Source organism: Hyaena hyaena, unplaced genomic scaffold (genome assembly GCF_003009895.1).
Source record: "Hyaena hyaena isolate Hyena2069 unplaced genomic scaffold, ASM300989v1 scaffold_4, whole genome shotgun sequence".
Taxonomy (NCBI): Eukaryota; Metazoa; Chordata; class Mammalia; order Carnivora; family Hyaenidae; genus Hyaena; species Hyaena hyaena.
This window is the reverse complement of record NW_024080636.1, coordinates 2,205,175-2,221,130: the sequence shown is the minus strand read 5'-3', so window position 1 is coordinate 2,221,130 and position 15,956 is coordinate 2,205,175. Positions and strand designations below refer to the sequence as shown.

At 56.0% G+C, this 15,956-nt stretch overlaps 1 protein-coding gene across 1 annotated transcript; it reads left to right on the top strand.

Annotated features, from left to right (window-relative positions):
* The first annotated feature begins 3,814 nt into the window (after positions 1-3,814).
* On the top strand, positions 3,815-15,291 carry POLR3H (RNA polymerase III subunit H). The gene is made up of 6 exons (XM_039234943.1): positions 3,815-4,257; positions 6,619-6,715; positions 11,995-12,081; positions 12,442-12,505; positions 13,886-14,087; positions 15,003-15,291. Exons 1-6 carry the CDS (start codon positions 4,147-4,149, stop codon positions 15,054-15,056), a joined length of 615 nt encoding a protein of 204 aa, XP_039090874.1. The 5' UTR covers positions 3,815-4,146; the 3' UTR covers positions 15,057-15,291.
* The last annotated feature ends 665 nt before the right edge of the window (positions 15,292-15,956 follow it).

Here is a 15,956-nt window from a genome sequence, read left to right as displayed (position 1 = left end):
GAACTCACAGTGAGATCATGACCTGAGCTGAAGTTGGACTGAGCCACCCAGGCGCCCCTGTGAGATTTTATTTTATTTATTTATTTTTTTTAAATATTTTTATTTATTTCTAGGAGAGAGAGAGAGAGAGACAGCGTGAGCAGGGAGGGTCAGAGAGAGAGGGAGTCACAGACTCTGCAACAGGCTCTGGGCTCTGAGCTGGCAGTCAGCACAGAGCCCGACGCAGGCCCGAACCCACGAACCGCGAGATCATGACCTAAGCGAAAGTCGGACGCTTAACCGACTAAGCCACCCAGGCGCCCCGAGATTTTATTTTTAAGTAATCTCTACACCCAACGTGGGGCTCAAACTTACAACCCTGAGACTAAGAGTCGCACGCTCTACTGACTGAGCCAGCCTGGCGCTACCTTCATCCTTCTTTTAATGGCTTCATATTATTCCGTTTTGTGATACACCGTATATATTTTTTATCCAGTCCTCCACCGACAGATAACCACTTGAGATCGGTTCTATTATTATCTCCACTTTACAGAGAGGCAGCCGAGGCCCTGAGAGGTTCATGGGCTCCACGGTGGGTGCTCAGCTAGTGTGCTGTGGCGTGGGAACTCCATGCCCTTAACCGCTCACTTGACTCTCCTTTTCCTGGATTAGCTTCCAGCCCTATTCCTCCATCACTCTGACACCCTTAGCAATTATTTCGCTATCCTTTTGTTCACCCAAATGACACATATTTACAAGCCCTGATCATGTGCCAGACACAGGGCTGGGCCCAGAGGATGTGGAGGGACATGACAGAGAAGTCCTCTGCCGTCAAGGAGCTTACAAACTCAGTCTTTGTGCGTTTTGTAAGCCACCTCAGATCTTCCACGGAACAACGCAGAGAATTAACGAAGGAGCCTGGTCCCTGTTTTTCCTAATGAGGAAACCAAACGTGCCAGCAAATCACTGTTGCAATCCTGTGAGCTGAATACCGTAACAGCCTGGGAACCCAAAACCCTGAACTCTGCCCGGCCCCGTGCTGGCCCCATCCCTCAGCCTGGCTCGCCTCCAGATTCCCATCTCAATGAAAGGCCCACCCCCAGCCAGTGCGAAAGCCCTCTGCTTTGGCTCCTCCCACTTCCGTCCCCAGATCACCCACTCCATCGCCTGAACACTTCTGGACTCTGCCCAACTTCGCTCTCCATGGCTACCAGCCTTCCTCAGTTCTCTTAGAGAAGCTACCCAGCAACTTCCTCCCTGGTCTTCCTGTTTCCCCCCACTGTCCATCCAGCAGATGTGTCACTGTGTCATTTCCCTGTTCTAACCATCTGAGTCTTCCCTTTGTTGTCCTTGCGCTAAAAATGTCCTGGTGGCACAGCCAGTAGTTAGGGTCATGGGCTCTGGAGCCTGAGTCCCAACTCTGCCGCTTAATAACCTATGTGACCTTGAACGACCTACTTAACCTCTCTCTGCCTTCGAAGAGGCAAAATGAGATATACGATAAATGAGAATGATAAATGACAATGGGATAAATCAGATAATGAGAATAATAGCCCCTACTTTATATGGCTGTTGTAAGGATTAAACGTTAATGAATATTATAATGATAAGGCCCTTGTGATCTGGACCCTGCTCAGTTTTCCAATCTCACTGGTTTGTATCTCCCTATAAATCAGTTGAAATACTTTTGATTCCCTGAAAGCATCAAATTCTCTCTCTCTCTTTCTCTCTCTTCCCTGCAATCCCTCGTTGCTGAAGCTGGACCTGGGCCCCAGTTCTTCTTCCCCACTGGATCTCCAAAGCTGGGCACACAGTATGTTGAGTGAATGTATGAATGAAACAGGCATTGCATTTGGGTTCTGATGGATGAGTAGGAGTTTTCTAGGTAAAGAAATGTTTGAGGCAGGACTGTAAAAGAACTTGCTCCATCCCAGTGCTTGGAGAACAGAAGGGAAGTGAGACGGGAAAGAAAGGGTGGGTTCAGTCCAGACCTTTCTCTGTGGGCAGAAGATAGTCATGAAGGGAGGGCTTTTGTACAGTGTGGAGGTCGCTTGCAGGAGAGACTGAGGCTAGGAGCTGGGGTGTGTGGCTAAGCTCCAGGGGAGAAATGGAAGGGCCTGACCCAGAGCAGTAGCAGTGGGAATGGAATGAAGAGGGAGGTTTGAGAGATGGAGAAAAAGACTTAATATCATCTCCTGATTACTTTTCCTGAATACCTCCTAGAAATGATATTAGGGGATTGTGGGAATAAAGAGCTGAAGTAGCATTTCCCCGCTGTCTTCAAGTAGCTCAAATCCTCGGAGAGGCAGACAGACCTAAAAATAAAAATATGAATGCAGAGAAGGCCAAATTAAGTATCACAGCAGCCGGCCTCATACAGATATCTCTACACGTGTAAAATCAGCAAATCGAAGCCCCATGCATTTCTGAGTGCCTGTCATCTACCCCCAAGGCTTTTTTTAAGTTCTCAATTTTTTATTTGGTTTAAACGCACCACAGTATATTTCCACAGTCCATCAACTTTGAGAGGCAGTGTGGAGGTTTAGATGGGCCCTTTTCAACAACTTAGCAGCCCATGATCTTGGCCAAGCTACTGAATTGTCTCAGCCCAAGTCCATGTTACCTATCACATGCGGATGAGTGAGGATGGCACCCTTGGCAGCTGAGAGAACAAAATGGGGCTGGAGGTGTGGGTGTGGCAAGATCCTGCAGGGTCTTGCGAGGTACGATGAAGGTTTTGGGCTTTTTTTTTTTAATGTTTTTTAATTTATTTCTGAGAGAGAGAGAGGCAGCATGAGCAGGACAGGGTCAGAGAGAGGAGACACAGAATCTGAAGCAGGCTCCAGGCTCTGAGCGGTCAGCACAGAGCCCGATGCGGGGCTCGAACCCACAACCCGTGAGATCATGACCTGAGCTGAAGTCGGATGCTTAACCGACTGAGCCACCCAGGTGCTCCTTTCTTTTCTTTTCTTTTTTTTTTTTTTTTTTAAGTAATCTCTAGGGACACCTGGGTGGCTCAGTTGGTTAAGCGTCCAGCTTCAGCTCGGGTCATGATTTCACGATTCGTGAGTTCGAGCCCCGCATAGGGCTCTGTGCTGACAGCTCGGAGCATGGAGCTTACTTTCGATTCTGTGTCTCCTTCTCTCTCTGCCTCTCCTCTGCTCATACTCTCTTTCTCAAAAATAAATAAACATTAAAAATGAAGATTTTTTTTTTTAAATAAAGAAACCTCTAATACTCCAGGTGGGGCTTGAACTCAGGATCTAGAGTTCAAGAGCCCAATGCTCCAACCACTGAGCCAGCCAGACACCTCAAGGTTTTGGACTTCATTAGTTCAGTGGGAAGCTACCGACGTGGTTTTTTGGCCCCAATCTATGACCACTTTTCAGTTGAGATGCAATCTGCCTATAATTACATGCAAAGATCTTAACTGTTGAGTTCAATGAGTTTTGACAATTGTGTACACCTGTGTAACCCACCCCCTTAGAAGATATGGAACATTTCTATCATCCCAGAAAGGTCCCGCCTGCCCAGTTTCCAGTTAATTCTCCTGCCTCCAGGGTATTCAAGGGTTTAAGCATAGGGTGCTGGCTCTTGAGAGGACCCCTCCGGCCGCAGCGGCGGCTCAGAGCTAGGCCTGAAACCCGCAAGGAGAGAGTACTACACAGACCAGGTGAGAGAAGGCTGGAGCGCGCCGAGGTCGCCTAGCAACCGGCGTGCGCGGTCAGAGGATTGACGGGCGGGGGGGGGGGCGCCGCACCTTACGTCACGTCGCGGGGCGGGCAAAAGCTTCTTATTGGTCTGTTCTCCGGAAGCGAGGGGATTCGGAATCTCGCCCGAAGTCGGCGGCGCGTGGAAGCGCGGTGCGTGGCGGTGGCTCGTGGTTCGTGGGGGCTTGGTAGGGTCGTGCGGCGGCGCTCACACCCTGCCACCGGAGCGAGGGTGCCTCCCGCTGAGCCTCAGCTTCCTCTCTGCAGAGGCTGAGCGCGCCCCACACGGGCTACTTGGGGCCCTGGCGCGTCGCCCCACTGCCGGCCTGGGTTGACGGGGGTGGTAGCGGAGAGTCTCAGCGTTTGGGACGGGACCGAGGGGGTTCAGGAAGGCCCACCGCCCCACACCCCGGTGCGTGCCTGGCGCTCCCATTCCCAGGGCCCCGCGCGGGCCGGGATGTTCGTCCTGGTGGAGATGGTGGACACCGTGCGGATCCCCCCGTGGCAGTTTGAGAGAAAGCTCAACGACTCCATTGCCGAAGAGCTGAACAAAAAGTTGGCCAACAAGGTATTGGACCCACGGGGTCGTGGACAGGCCTTGGCACCGGAGGGCCCAGCACTGCCCACCCGCCCGCTGCAGGCCTGGACTTGGTCATGCCAAACCTTGGCCTTGGGCGGGTAGCTTAACGTCTCAGAACTCGGTTTCTACGCCTGTGCATGGGATGGGGGTAATCCACCTGCGCATGGGATGTGAGAGGGAATCAAAAAGGGGAACTGGGTTTGAAAAGGGCCGTTGTAACTGGGAAGTGCTGGATTCTACACTGCCAAATTACTTTGCAATCTTGGGCAGATCACTTACCCCCCCTCTGGGCCTCAGTTTCCATTTGTAAAATGGAAAGCACAGTGGCTGTCTGACCATGGTTGTTTTTGTGAGGATGGACGGTGGTTTAGAGTTCACTGTCAGGAGGTTTATCCATTCATTCCTGCAGAAAATGATTCGTGCGCCTTTTATGTGCCAGCCCCGCACGCTTTAGTGCCAGCGAGTGCGGGGCCTTCCCACTGCCTTTTCTGTAGTAAGCCTCCCTCAGTTACTCCATGTCATTGTCACTCTTTCCTTCTTAGCACTTACCAGCACTGTTTTCATATTTATTTACTTGGTTACCGCTTTTCTTCTCGTCTCCATGAGGGCAGGGACCTTTGTCTTTTCCCTCACGGGATCCCACATACTTAGCCAGAGCCTGGCACACAGTAGGTGTTCCATGATTGCCTGTTGATTGTATGAATGAGGCAGATGAGGTTCTGCTCTGTCGTGTGGTGGGAACAGCAGACCTGAATGAGAGGGTCCCACAGTTGAGTACGTGATGACAGGTTGAGGTAGACGCTGTGAAGGACAGGCATTCACGAGCCTGCGGAATGAAGGAGAACTCTACGTACAATGAGAGGCAAAAGAGGCTTTGCTAGGGATGTGGCACTTGGGTTTGAGCTGAGATCTGATGGTGAGAAGAGGAACTAACTAGAGGATTTATTTTTGAGGATGGAAGAGGTCTGGGCAGGCAAAGGAATCAGCATGTGCAAAGGCCCTGTGGCAGGAGGGAGTATTTAACCCATCATAACATGGAGGAGCCTGGTGTGGCCTAGGCAGAGGGAGAGAGCAACCTGGAAAGGTGGCAGGAGCCAAGCCACACAGGGCCTGAGGGACATCATGGCGGTATCGGTCTTCATCCCTAGAACAGTAGCAGGTGATAGGCTGAGAAGGAGCCAGCAAGAGGAAGGTTGGCTGGCTTTAGACAGGAGGCCAGTCCCTGCTACAGAGGCTGAGGTCACAGAAGGGAGGTGTACAGATCTAGTGAGCTGTTGGTGGAGAGAACTGATGAAGTCCTTAGTGGATGGCTTCTGGTTACTTTGTGAGGTAGAAGGTAAGCGGGTCTGTGGAGGGATGAAGTGTGAGCATCATGGAGAGAGAAGGGGTGAAAAGTCCAAGAAGGGAATGTAGTCCCTTTGGGGTACAAGTCCTTCAGTGACCTGGTGACATAGGTCTTCTGCGTTTGAGTCATTTGAGAGGAAGCTGCACAGAAGAGGTCCATGGTGCAGCCAAGGGCACAGATCTCGTGCTGCCAAAGCCGGCCGGACTCTGTGCGTCGTGGTGAGGTCTGGCCAGGAGTCGCCCTCTGAGCTTGTTGGTTATCCTTGAACAGTCCTTCAAGGTCTCTAATTGGGAGGTGATGATGCTGGTGGCAGATAAGCTGACACCAGGTGGGCCAGTGGTTTGGAGTCCTATGGGGTGGGCATGGGGGTGTGGGAGGCTCTCTGCCCTGTCTCAGGGCCCTGGCCCTCTGTCACTCTGTAGCCTCAGTCCCTGTGGCCACCGGTGTATGTCTGATACTTTGTGAGCAGAATGGGGACTAGCCAGGACTCTGACGCGTACTCTGAGCTCTAGCATGGACCCAGAGACTTTGGGAAGCGTAGGCTTGCCCAGGGTCCCCTCCTGGCAATATTGTGATCCGTGGTTGACTGTTAACTACTTCCAGCATGTGAGCCAGGCACTGGCTCAGGGGCTTCCCATCCATGAGGTCTCTTTATTTAATGAGCCTGCAGCCTGGTAGGTTCATTTTTGGGAAACTGAGGCTCGGAGAAGTGACCTTGGAGGTCACAGAGTGGGTGATGGAACTGTCACTGTAACCTTGATCTGCCTTGTCACCAAAGGCCCTGATCTTTCCAGAGTTCCACGTGCTTCCGAGGCTCCTTACCCGTGGTTGCTTCAGACAGTGCCCCGACTCCTTTCTAGCTGTAGAAGGGGATAATCATACCTGCCCCGGGGGATGAGGGTCTCAGGAGAGAATGCTGGGGGGCTGGGCCTCTGGGTCACTGCGTGTGTGTGTGTGTGTGTGTGTGTGTGTGTGTGTGTGTACACGTACGCGGATGCACACAGGTCGTATACAACGTGGGGCTCTGCATCTGCTTGTTCGACATCACCAAGCTGGAGGATGCCTACGTGTTCCCAGGGGACGGCGCATCACACACCAAAGGTGGGTGCCCTTTCCTCCTTGGTGTTGGGTTTCTTGGGGTTTGGTTTTGGCTGTGGGAGTGAGTCCTGGTCTAGGGATTGGGGGACCCGAGGCCTAGTCCTGACTCTGCCAGGAATTGACTGGGTGACAGGGGGCAGAATCTTCCCCTGTCTGGGCCTTGGTTTCCTTACCTGTAAGGAACGGTGCACCAGCTGACTCTCTGGCTCTGAGACTGTGGCCGCGTGGCTGTGCCCCCTTTGGTCTCGTTTGTTACTGAGCGCTGCTCGGCCTGGCCGTCCGGCTGCTCGGCCTGGTTGGGGGTGACCAGCCAGACGAAGGCCCTTGGAGTGGTCGTTGCTGAGTTAAAAGTGTGGCGAGTGGAGGTATCCGACTGGCTCTGTCGGTAGACTGTGCAACTTTTGATCTCAGGGTTAGTTTGAGGCCCGTGTTGGGCTTAGAAATTACTTAAAAATTAACTCTCCAGGGGCACCTGGTGGCTCAGGTCAGTTAAGCATCCGACCTTGACTCAGGTGAGTTCGAGCCGCACGTCAGGTGAGCTAGAGGCCCGCTCAGGGCTCCACACTCTATCTCCCTCTCTCTCTCTGTCTGCCCCTTTCTCACTTGCATGCGCCCACGGGCACGCTCTCTCTCTCTCAGAAATAAATAGGGCCACCTGGGTGGTGAGTTCGAGCCTAGCATCCAGTCCTATGTTGATGGCTCAGAGCCTGAAGCCTGCTTCCAATTCTGTGTCTCCCTCTCTGCCCCTCCCCTGCTCATGCTTGCTCGCTCTCTGTTTCTGTCTCTCAAAAATAAACATTGAAAAAAGCAAAATTTATTTATTTTACTTATTTTAAATAAATAACATTTTTAAAAAGCTCCTTAAAAAATAAAATAAAAGTGTGGAGAGCAGAGGGGAGTGCACCTGTTTCCTGGGGAGGAGGCTGGTTGAGGGTGGGGGACTTTGAGGCGCACTGTGGACAAAATGGTTAAGCGTGGCCTCTGGATTCAAATTCCATCTCTGCCACTTAACTTGCTGTGTATCCTGTGCAGAATATGTAACCTCTCTGTGCCTCTGTTTCTTTGCCTATAGACTGCAGTTAACAGTAGATTTTCTATTACAGGACTGATGTGATGAATCTACTGAGTATGTGCAAAGGACCTTGGTTCTTCTGGACTGGCTTGGTCAGGGCTGCCTGTAGGGTGTGGGGGCGGCCACGTGTGTCTGGCGGCTGGCACAGTAGCTCGTGGGGAGGGACAGCTCATCTCTGCCGCCCGCGGTCTCCTTTTTGCTTAGGGGACACTGGGCACCCCAGGGCAGCTGGAGCCCCCCTCCCCCGCCCCTGTGCAGCGTCTGCTTCTATCCCATTGGCCAGAGCAGGGCACGTGGCGGAGGCAGGCACCGGGGATGGGGAAAGAGCCGCTGCCCCTTGCGGGAGGAGCTGCAGTCACATGGCAAAGGGGCGCGCACCCTGGGGGGGGCGGCGGTGCCAGACCTGGAGGTGTGCAGGGAGGGTCACCTTGGCTCCAGCTCTAGGGGAGGAGGAGGGAGTGGGGCGGTCTTCACTCTCCTCCCTGCACCCCACTGAATCAGGAGCAGCGGGCAAGGGAGCCGCTGAGGTAGTTTGGGGCGAATCTGAGCGGTGGCTTCGGGCAGTGAGGCCTGGGGCAGCGAGGCCTCGGACCTGCCAGATCACAGCCTCTGGGGCAGAGCGCGGGGCCGGTGATGCTCCCACCAGGCCGTGTGCGAGGAGCCCATCCTGGCCGGCCTCGGCACAGAACGTGCCATGAGGCCGCCTTGTGGTGTCTGGAATCCAGAGCCTTCATTAATTCATGGAGACGTTAGCGTGCCCAGTGGACGGCCCTGCGAAGCGGGCTGCGTTTGCAGGACCAGGAGCATTTAGCAGAAAATGAGACGTGGATATGAAAACAAGACCGTAGGGCCTCCGTTTACAGAGAAGGATGCCCTCAAGCTGCGCCCAGGCGCTGCCTTTAGCTGGTTGTCCAGGTGGGAAGAGCCACCAGAACTTGAAGGAAAACTGGGAGAAAAAAAGTTAAAATGGAGGAAATTCTGTTCTCTGGTTGTCTCTGCCTCTTAGTGTAAGATTTCCATTTTGGGTTTTCATTATCCCCCGCCCCCAGTTCACCCTGGCCCCCCTGTTTCTTTGGGAATGAGGTGTGAGGCGTAGGGCACCCGCCTTGGCATGTCACATGGACCTGGATTTGAATTCTGGCTCTGACTTACCCCCCCATGCAGACCTTGAGCAGGTAACTCTCCACCTCTCTTGGCCTGGGTTTCCTCATCTGTAAAATGGGGTTGACACCTGCAGCTCTAAAGCTTCCTGTGGTCTGCCAGGCATCGTGCAGGGTGGCGGCATTATTTTGTCGAGGGGATTGGTTGCCATGCTTCAAGGCTGGTCCTCGACCCCGACCCCGTTTCTGCTGCCTCCCACCCCGTGGCCACGGCTGTGGCCCAGTGTGCTGAAGGAGGCCTCAGCCTTTGCTTTGAGGACTCTCTTTTTTTTTTAATTCCGGGTGGGGGGGGGGAGAGAAGGAGAGAAGAATCCCAAGCAGGCTCCTCACTGCCAGTGCAGAGCCCGACTTGGGAATGAAACCCACAAACCGTGAGATTGTGACCTGAGCTGAAGTCAGACGCAAAACCCACTGAGCCACCCAGGCGCCCCGGAAGACTCCTCATTTACTCACTGCCTTCTGCTGCTTCGGCCGACCCCCGCACCCCCACCCCTGCAGGCCAGATTGCTCTCCCTCTCCACAGTGAGTGCTCACAAGATGTCAGCCTTTGTGATTTGTGAAGCTGGCCCCAATTGTCCAGCCTCATCTCTTGTCACTCGGGGTGTGTTTACCTGGCACCAGTCCGTGTTCTCCGTGTCCCCGCAAGCCCACTGGACCCGGCGGCCTCCCTGGGGAAGCCTCTTTTGTCGTGCCCCCGCCGGGGGGGTTCCGGAGCAGCCTGACTTCATGCTACTATCTGCTTTGTTCTGTTTTCTTTCTTTCTTTTTTTTTTTTTTTTAAGTTGTGATAAAGTACATATAACATAAAATTTACTGTTTGAACTATTTTTAGTGCACAGTTCAGTGGCATCAAGTACATTCACATCATTGTGCGACCGTCACCAAACTTCATCTTCCCAGACTGAAACTCTGTCCCTGTCAAGCATTGACTTCCCCTTCCCCGCTCCTCCAGGCCCTGGAAACCTCCGCTGTACTCTCTGTCTCTGTGGGTTTGACTGTTCTGGGTACCGTGTAAGTGGAGACACACAGTGTCTGCGCTTTGCAGGAACTCCCGTGCATCCCAAGGCAGACCCGCTTCTGCTGGGACAGATTTTGCCCAAATCCGCACCTGAGAACAGATCTTCCTCTTAATGATCCTGCAGACCGCCGCCCCCCCCCCCCCCCCCCCCCCCCGGCCCCTTTTGGCTTTCCAGGCTTCCTGTCTGCCCACTGAACACGCTGGATCCTCAGGTGGGGCTCCTGGGAGGCAGCTCGAGAGAGCGCGGTCCCGGGCTGGCCTTCCCGCTGGTCCGTGGCCTCCTTTTTGTTTTTAATTGAGATCTAATTCACGTACCATAAAATCCACCCTTGTAAAGCTTACAATTCAGTAGCTTTTAGGATATTCACAGTGCTGTGCAGCCATCACCACTGTCTAATTCTAGAACATTTCATCATCTCAAGAAGAAACCCAAAGCTGTCAGCAGTCACCCCTTGTTCTCCCCTCCCCCCAACCCCTGGCAGCCGCTGATGTGCTGTCTCTGGATTTGCCTGTTCTGGACATTTCACATAAATGGAATTACACAGTATGGGATGTGGTCTTTTGTAACTGGCGCATTTCACATAGCGTCATGTTCTCAGGGTTCGTCTGTGTTGTGGCAGCTACCAATACTCCATTGCTTTTTAATAAGAAATATTCCATTATATGGACAGACCACATTTTGTGTATCCGTTCATCTTGTTGGTGGACACTTGGGTTGGCCACCGTGTGCTTTTGGGTGTAGTTGTTCCAGACTGGAACTCCCTGGGCACAAGACCACATGCTCTTCTGCCCCTTAAGCCCAGTGCCCAACAGGCCCTGGCTCGGACTCGGTAGAGGCTCTGTGGGGATTTGTTAAACTGAACTGAATGTTAGGTCATATGGGGGACAGGATTTTTCCATCCTGTGGACAGGTGACCCTTGGCTGCCCTCATCTGCTCTCCGCAAGGTCAGCATGAGGCTCTTGTCACAGGGAAGGAGGGAGTGGGGTACCAGCCGCCCCTCTTCTTTTCTCCTGTTTCCTGCCTGGTGGGCCCACCAAGAAGCAGCCTGGCAGCGAGCTGGGGGTACAGGGGGCCCTACTGTCCTTAGTGCGATGTTGGAGACCAGGCAGCCGCGGGTGCGAGGGGCAGAAGCCTGCGTCTGAGGATGCAGTCCGTCCCAGGAAGGCACATTCCACCCTGTGGCCTTGTCTGGTGGTCCAGGAAGCCTTGGAGTCTTCCCGTGGCAAAACAGGGCAGAACAGCTGTGTGGCTATGAGCAGGTTACCCAGCCCCTCTGAGCCGCTTCTCCAGCCTCACAGTGGGGAAGCCTGATGCTGATACGCATTCGCATTGCTGGGCGTGACCAGCAAGCAAGAAGTAGCCTCGTAGTTATTCTCCAGCCCTGGCTGTGTGTTTAGGCCACGGGTGGTCACCCCATTTGGGGCTTTGAGGGGCAGGAGTGATGAGATAATGATGGGCACAGACCCCACCTGAGGTTTTCCCATGGGTCCGGCGAGTGGGGAGCACCTAGGGCAGGGCCTGAGAACCCACAGAGGCATTTTTGTCGGGTTATGGCCTCTGCCTTCCCCTGGTCCCCCTCAATTGCAGGGCTTTTTTAACATCATGTTCCAGGTCAGAGCTTTGCCTGGGGCAAATTTTCCAGTCAGAGGGAGATGGGGGACTTGTTTCCAAACCTGGCTCCCTTTGCCAGTTACTTCCGCCCTTTTTAGAATTTAGGGAGACTCTAGAGGAAGGGTAGGATAGATTCTGGAGTCACTCGTGGCCCAGAATCTGGGTTCAGAGTGATTTGTCTGATGGGTTTGGGGGCCAGCCCTCACTTCCAGGGCCACGCTGCAGCCTTGCGGGAGACTGGGCGTGGGTCCAGCGGGACTGGGTGTGCACTGCCCAGCAGACTCCTGGGCAGCCACGGGGCCTCCAGGTCAGCGGGCTGGCCAGTGGGGTCAATGCTGGAAAGCCTGGGCCACCCCAGCGCAGCCCCCCCGCCCCCCCCCTTGCGCCTGCTGGTCACTGACACTCTTCTTTCATTTCCAGTCCATTTTCGCTATGTGGTGTTCCATCCCTTCCTGGATGAGATTCTGATCGGCAAAATCAAAGGCTGCAGCCCGGAGGGAGTGCACGGTAATGGGGGCCCCGACTCCACGAAGCACGGGAGCGCGCTGGGGCAAGTGGCCAGGCCGGCAGTTCTCCCTTTGGCTTCTGTCTGGGCCACATGGTCAGGGGAGGGGTCAGGAAAGCTCGTGGGCGAGGGGAACACGCAGCCCCATCGTGTGGGCCTTCCCCACGAGGCCCTAACTCAGCACCTCGGGGTGGGCACTGCAGCTGGCAGACGGGACTCGGGGTCCACGTTGTGTGTGGTGGCTGCTCGGGCTGTGTGAGTGGCATTGGCAGAAGTGTGGGGCTTCGAGGTGGGGAGGGACTCAGATTTCCATGGCAACCACCACCCCTGTCCCATTCTGTAACTCTCTTCATTTCTTCCAGTCTCTCTAGGGTTCTTTGATGACATTCTCATCCCCCCAGAGTCGCTGCAGCAGCCAGCCAAGTTGTATCCTCCCCGGGTTAAAGTGGGTCACGGGGAGCTCAGGTCTTTTCTAGAGGACAGTCCCCGCTCCTTGGGGCGGCCCTGAGTCCTGTGATCTGATACTGCTGACCTCTGTGCCCACCCGCCAGCTTGCACACGTGCTGCCCTCTGTGGGGCCTGGTTGGGTAGGTTGTGTTCCGTTCACTTCCGGGTCACTTTGGTTCCATCGTCCTCTCAGGGATCATGCCGAAGCTCCCCTGCCTGGAAGGGTTTGCCCTGCCTGGCTCGCCTCCCCTGAGATGCACACAGTACCACTGGCTGACATTTGAGGGCTTCACTGTGCCTGGTCCTGGGCTGGGTCGTTTCCTTCTGCTGGGTCCCCCCAGTGCTCTGCCCCAGCCTTCCCCCTGCTGCGCTGAGGTGTGTTTCTGCGGGTCCTCAGTGAGACTGCTGCCTGGAAGGGACCCCGTCTTGTCAGGACTGTGTCCACAGTGCCCAGCAGGGGACTTGACACGGAGGGGTTAAGGCAGGACTCTTCGCAGCATCGCCGCCAGAGGGCGCTGTGGCTTCTCAGTGTGCGCTGAGGGAGGGGGTGGGGCTTTGCAGTTCCGGGGTGCTGCCCTCACAGGACCAGCCGTCAGACCCGCTCTGCCTGGGCCTCTAGGGGCCAGGGCCAGGGTCTGTGTGTGACTCCCGGGCTTGTCAGGAAACCTAGGCTGGCCGGCTGGGCCGCTCGCTGGCCATGGGCCCTCAGGCATGCGACCTTCCCTCTGCCACGTCTGTCCTCCTGAAAACTGGGGAAGTCCTTGTGCTGCGTGTGGGTCACGGTCACAGGGCCTGGATGGGAAGGGGTTTGGAGGCACACTGCATGGAGAACATGGGACAGCTTCAGCCAGAGCTCTAGGACCAAGTGTGCGGGTCCCGGGGAAAGCACTTTATGACCTCCTCGCTATGGCCCTGTGAAGGCAGGCCTTGCCACAGTCCCTGTTTTACAGGTGGGGACCTGAGACACTGAGGTTGGGCCTGGCCCAGGTCGCAGCTAGTGGAGCTGAGGTCTGAACTTGGCTGAGAGGGTCCGGGCAGGGCAGCGAGAGACCCTTGGCTTTCCTGCCTCACGAGGTGGGACTCGCTCTGCCTTTGAGCCTCCTTCCTGCGCTGGTGCCCTGAGGATGTGTTTCCAGGCGGGGCCCTGGGGCCCCAGCGTTCCTGCACCTCACACCACGCTGGGCCCAACCTTGCCTTCCACACATGGTGTGGGCCTGCCTGTCCTCGACCTCTCAGCCACGGTGATCTCATCCTAGGACTGGATTTTCCTGGGGGTGGGTGTTGCAGGAGGACCCCCCCCACACACACCCGCCGGCTCCCCGGTGCCTGGTTGTTGCCTTGACCCTGCACCCCGCCCAGTGACGAGGCAGAGCAGGTGTGGGTGTGGGAATACGAGACAGAGGAAGGAGCACACGACTTGTACATGGACACCGGCGAGGAGATCCGCTTCCGGGTGGTGGATGAGAGCTTTGTGGACACGTCGCCCACGGGGCCCAGCTCAGCTGAGGCCACCTCTTCCAGTGAAGAGCTGCCAAAGAAGGAAGCTCCGTACACGCTTGTGGTGAGACGTCCTGACGCCACTGCCCAAACCACAGGGACGGTGTGGGGGGGACACCCTGGGCGGTGGATGGGCGCGGGAGCCGCTGCTTGGACATTCACTCCAGGTTCGCCACCGCGAACCCCTCTGCCTGCAGATCCGGGTGCAGGTCCGTTTGGTTTTCAGGCAGCTGCTTCTCCCTGGGGAGCCCGCTTCTCAGGTCCCGGGCCAGGGTGTAACACTTGTGAGTGGAGCTGCGTGGCTGCCAGGGAGGGTGGGACAGTCAGACCCCTGACTGACTGCAAGAGGGACGGGGCCCAAGTTGGGGGACCAGCTGCTGATAAAAATGGGCCAAGGGAGAGAGACCAGGGAAGGGGCTTGGGAGTGAGTCAAAGGTGGGGCAACAGGGAAGGAGGGCCCGCAAGGCTGCACCCCTCCCAGACCCTGGGTGGGCGTGAGGCGGCAGGGGAGCTGCGACCAGCCTGATCTGACTTGGGTCGCCTCATGGGGTGAGACGGTGATGGACGAAGTCAGGCACGCTTCAGGGGCTTGCTGGGGGGGCTTTTCTGGTCTAACATATGCTGCAGGTTGTTCGCTTTGGGGGCCGCCGTTCTTTGTCAAGGCCACGATTCCTAGGATTTCCGGCAAGACAGCGCGTGTCCAGCACTGGCCTGCCGGTGCCCAAGTTTGGGCAGGCCTGGGGGCGAGGAAGGGTACCCGACTGAGCCGAGGCCTTGGGGCAGGAGGGGGGCGCCTGAGCTGTGTTCCCGTACGGCAGCTGGCGCCCCTGGGCTTCTCTGTCTCCTGGCCATTGTGTGCTCGGGTCCCCATTCCCTCTGCCAGTGCCAGGCGCCCAGAAGGAAGGGCCCCTTTGCCTCCCGAGGTGGCTCAAGCCGTGAGATGGATGACATGTGCCTGTTCTCTGTCTGCCCCTGGCAGGGATCCATCAGCGAGCCGGGCCTGGGCCTCCTCTCCTGGTGGACCAGCAGCTAGCCCTGGGGCTTGGACGGCGGACCCCAGCCCCGGGGAAGGTGGTGGCACCAGCTGTGGGGACTACAGCAGCTTCTGCGGGTGCCGAGCAGCAGAGTGTGCACCCCACCAGACTGTCCCCTCGCTCGCCATCCTGGCCCTGCTCCTGGAGCTACCCCTGAAGTCCCACTGTCCCTGTGGACTTCTACCTCTTGGTGACAGCAAAGTAATAAACAAGGGTAGCATCAGTCAGGGAGGAGCCACCTTGTCTCCATGATCTGAGGTCACCGCGTTGCCACTGCTAGGACAGCGCGTCCTTCCTCTCGCCAGATCACTGCTGAGAAGATCTCCCCCTGGTGGCAGGACGTCGGGGTGAGAGATCATCGGCATTGCGGGCTCTGGGCTGGCGGAGCCTGGTGGCTCCTAAAGTCACCAAGAGTGAGGGGCTGGCCAGGGGCAGCCGCCACCTGTTGACCAGCATCTTGACCTTTCAGGAACGACCACCTTTTTTCCCACCAGCACATGGAAGGTGGGGGCCTGGGCTTAGCTGGCCCAAGGTCAGGGCTGGTGAAGGGCCATGTCACCCCTCCCACCAGCGGTACAGCTGTCACTTCCAGACCTTGGCTGAGTCAGGAACACCTTGTGGGTCGGCTGGTGATGCCCTCCCGAATGAGGGCAGACACCATGCTGTTGACTCAGCTGAATGGCTGTGCCAGGTTCCTCCCGCCCCATCATTCACTTGTGCACGAACAGCTCGCTTGTTAGATGTCAGGCAAGTCTTGTGCTGAGGAAGGGCTCTCCGTGGGGCCTGCCTCCTGCTCTGGCCTTGAACTCACACGGGCACCGAGCGTGGAGGTGGAGGTACTGCTGGTGGACGTCACTCCAGGGAGAGTAGTAGCTTGGAACAGTGCTTGTCACCACTTG

Excerpts from the sequence above, each read along its gene's own strand:
- POLR3H (XM_039234943.1), top strand. The coding sequence starts at position 4,147 with ATGTTCGTCCTGGTGGAGATGGTGGACACCGTGCGGATCCCCCCGTGG. Across the intron at positions 4,258-6,618 it reads ACAAAAAGTTGGCCAACAAG|GTCGTATACAACGTGGGGCT; the intron begins GTATTGGACCCA and ends GGATGCACACAG. Across the intron at positions 6,716-11,994 it reads CGGCGCATCACACACCAAAG|TCCATTTTCGCTATGTGGTG; the intron begins GTGGGTGCCCTT and ends TTTCATTTCCAG.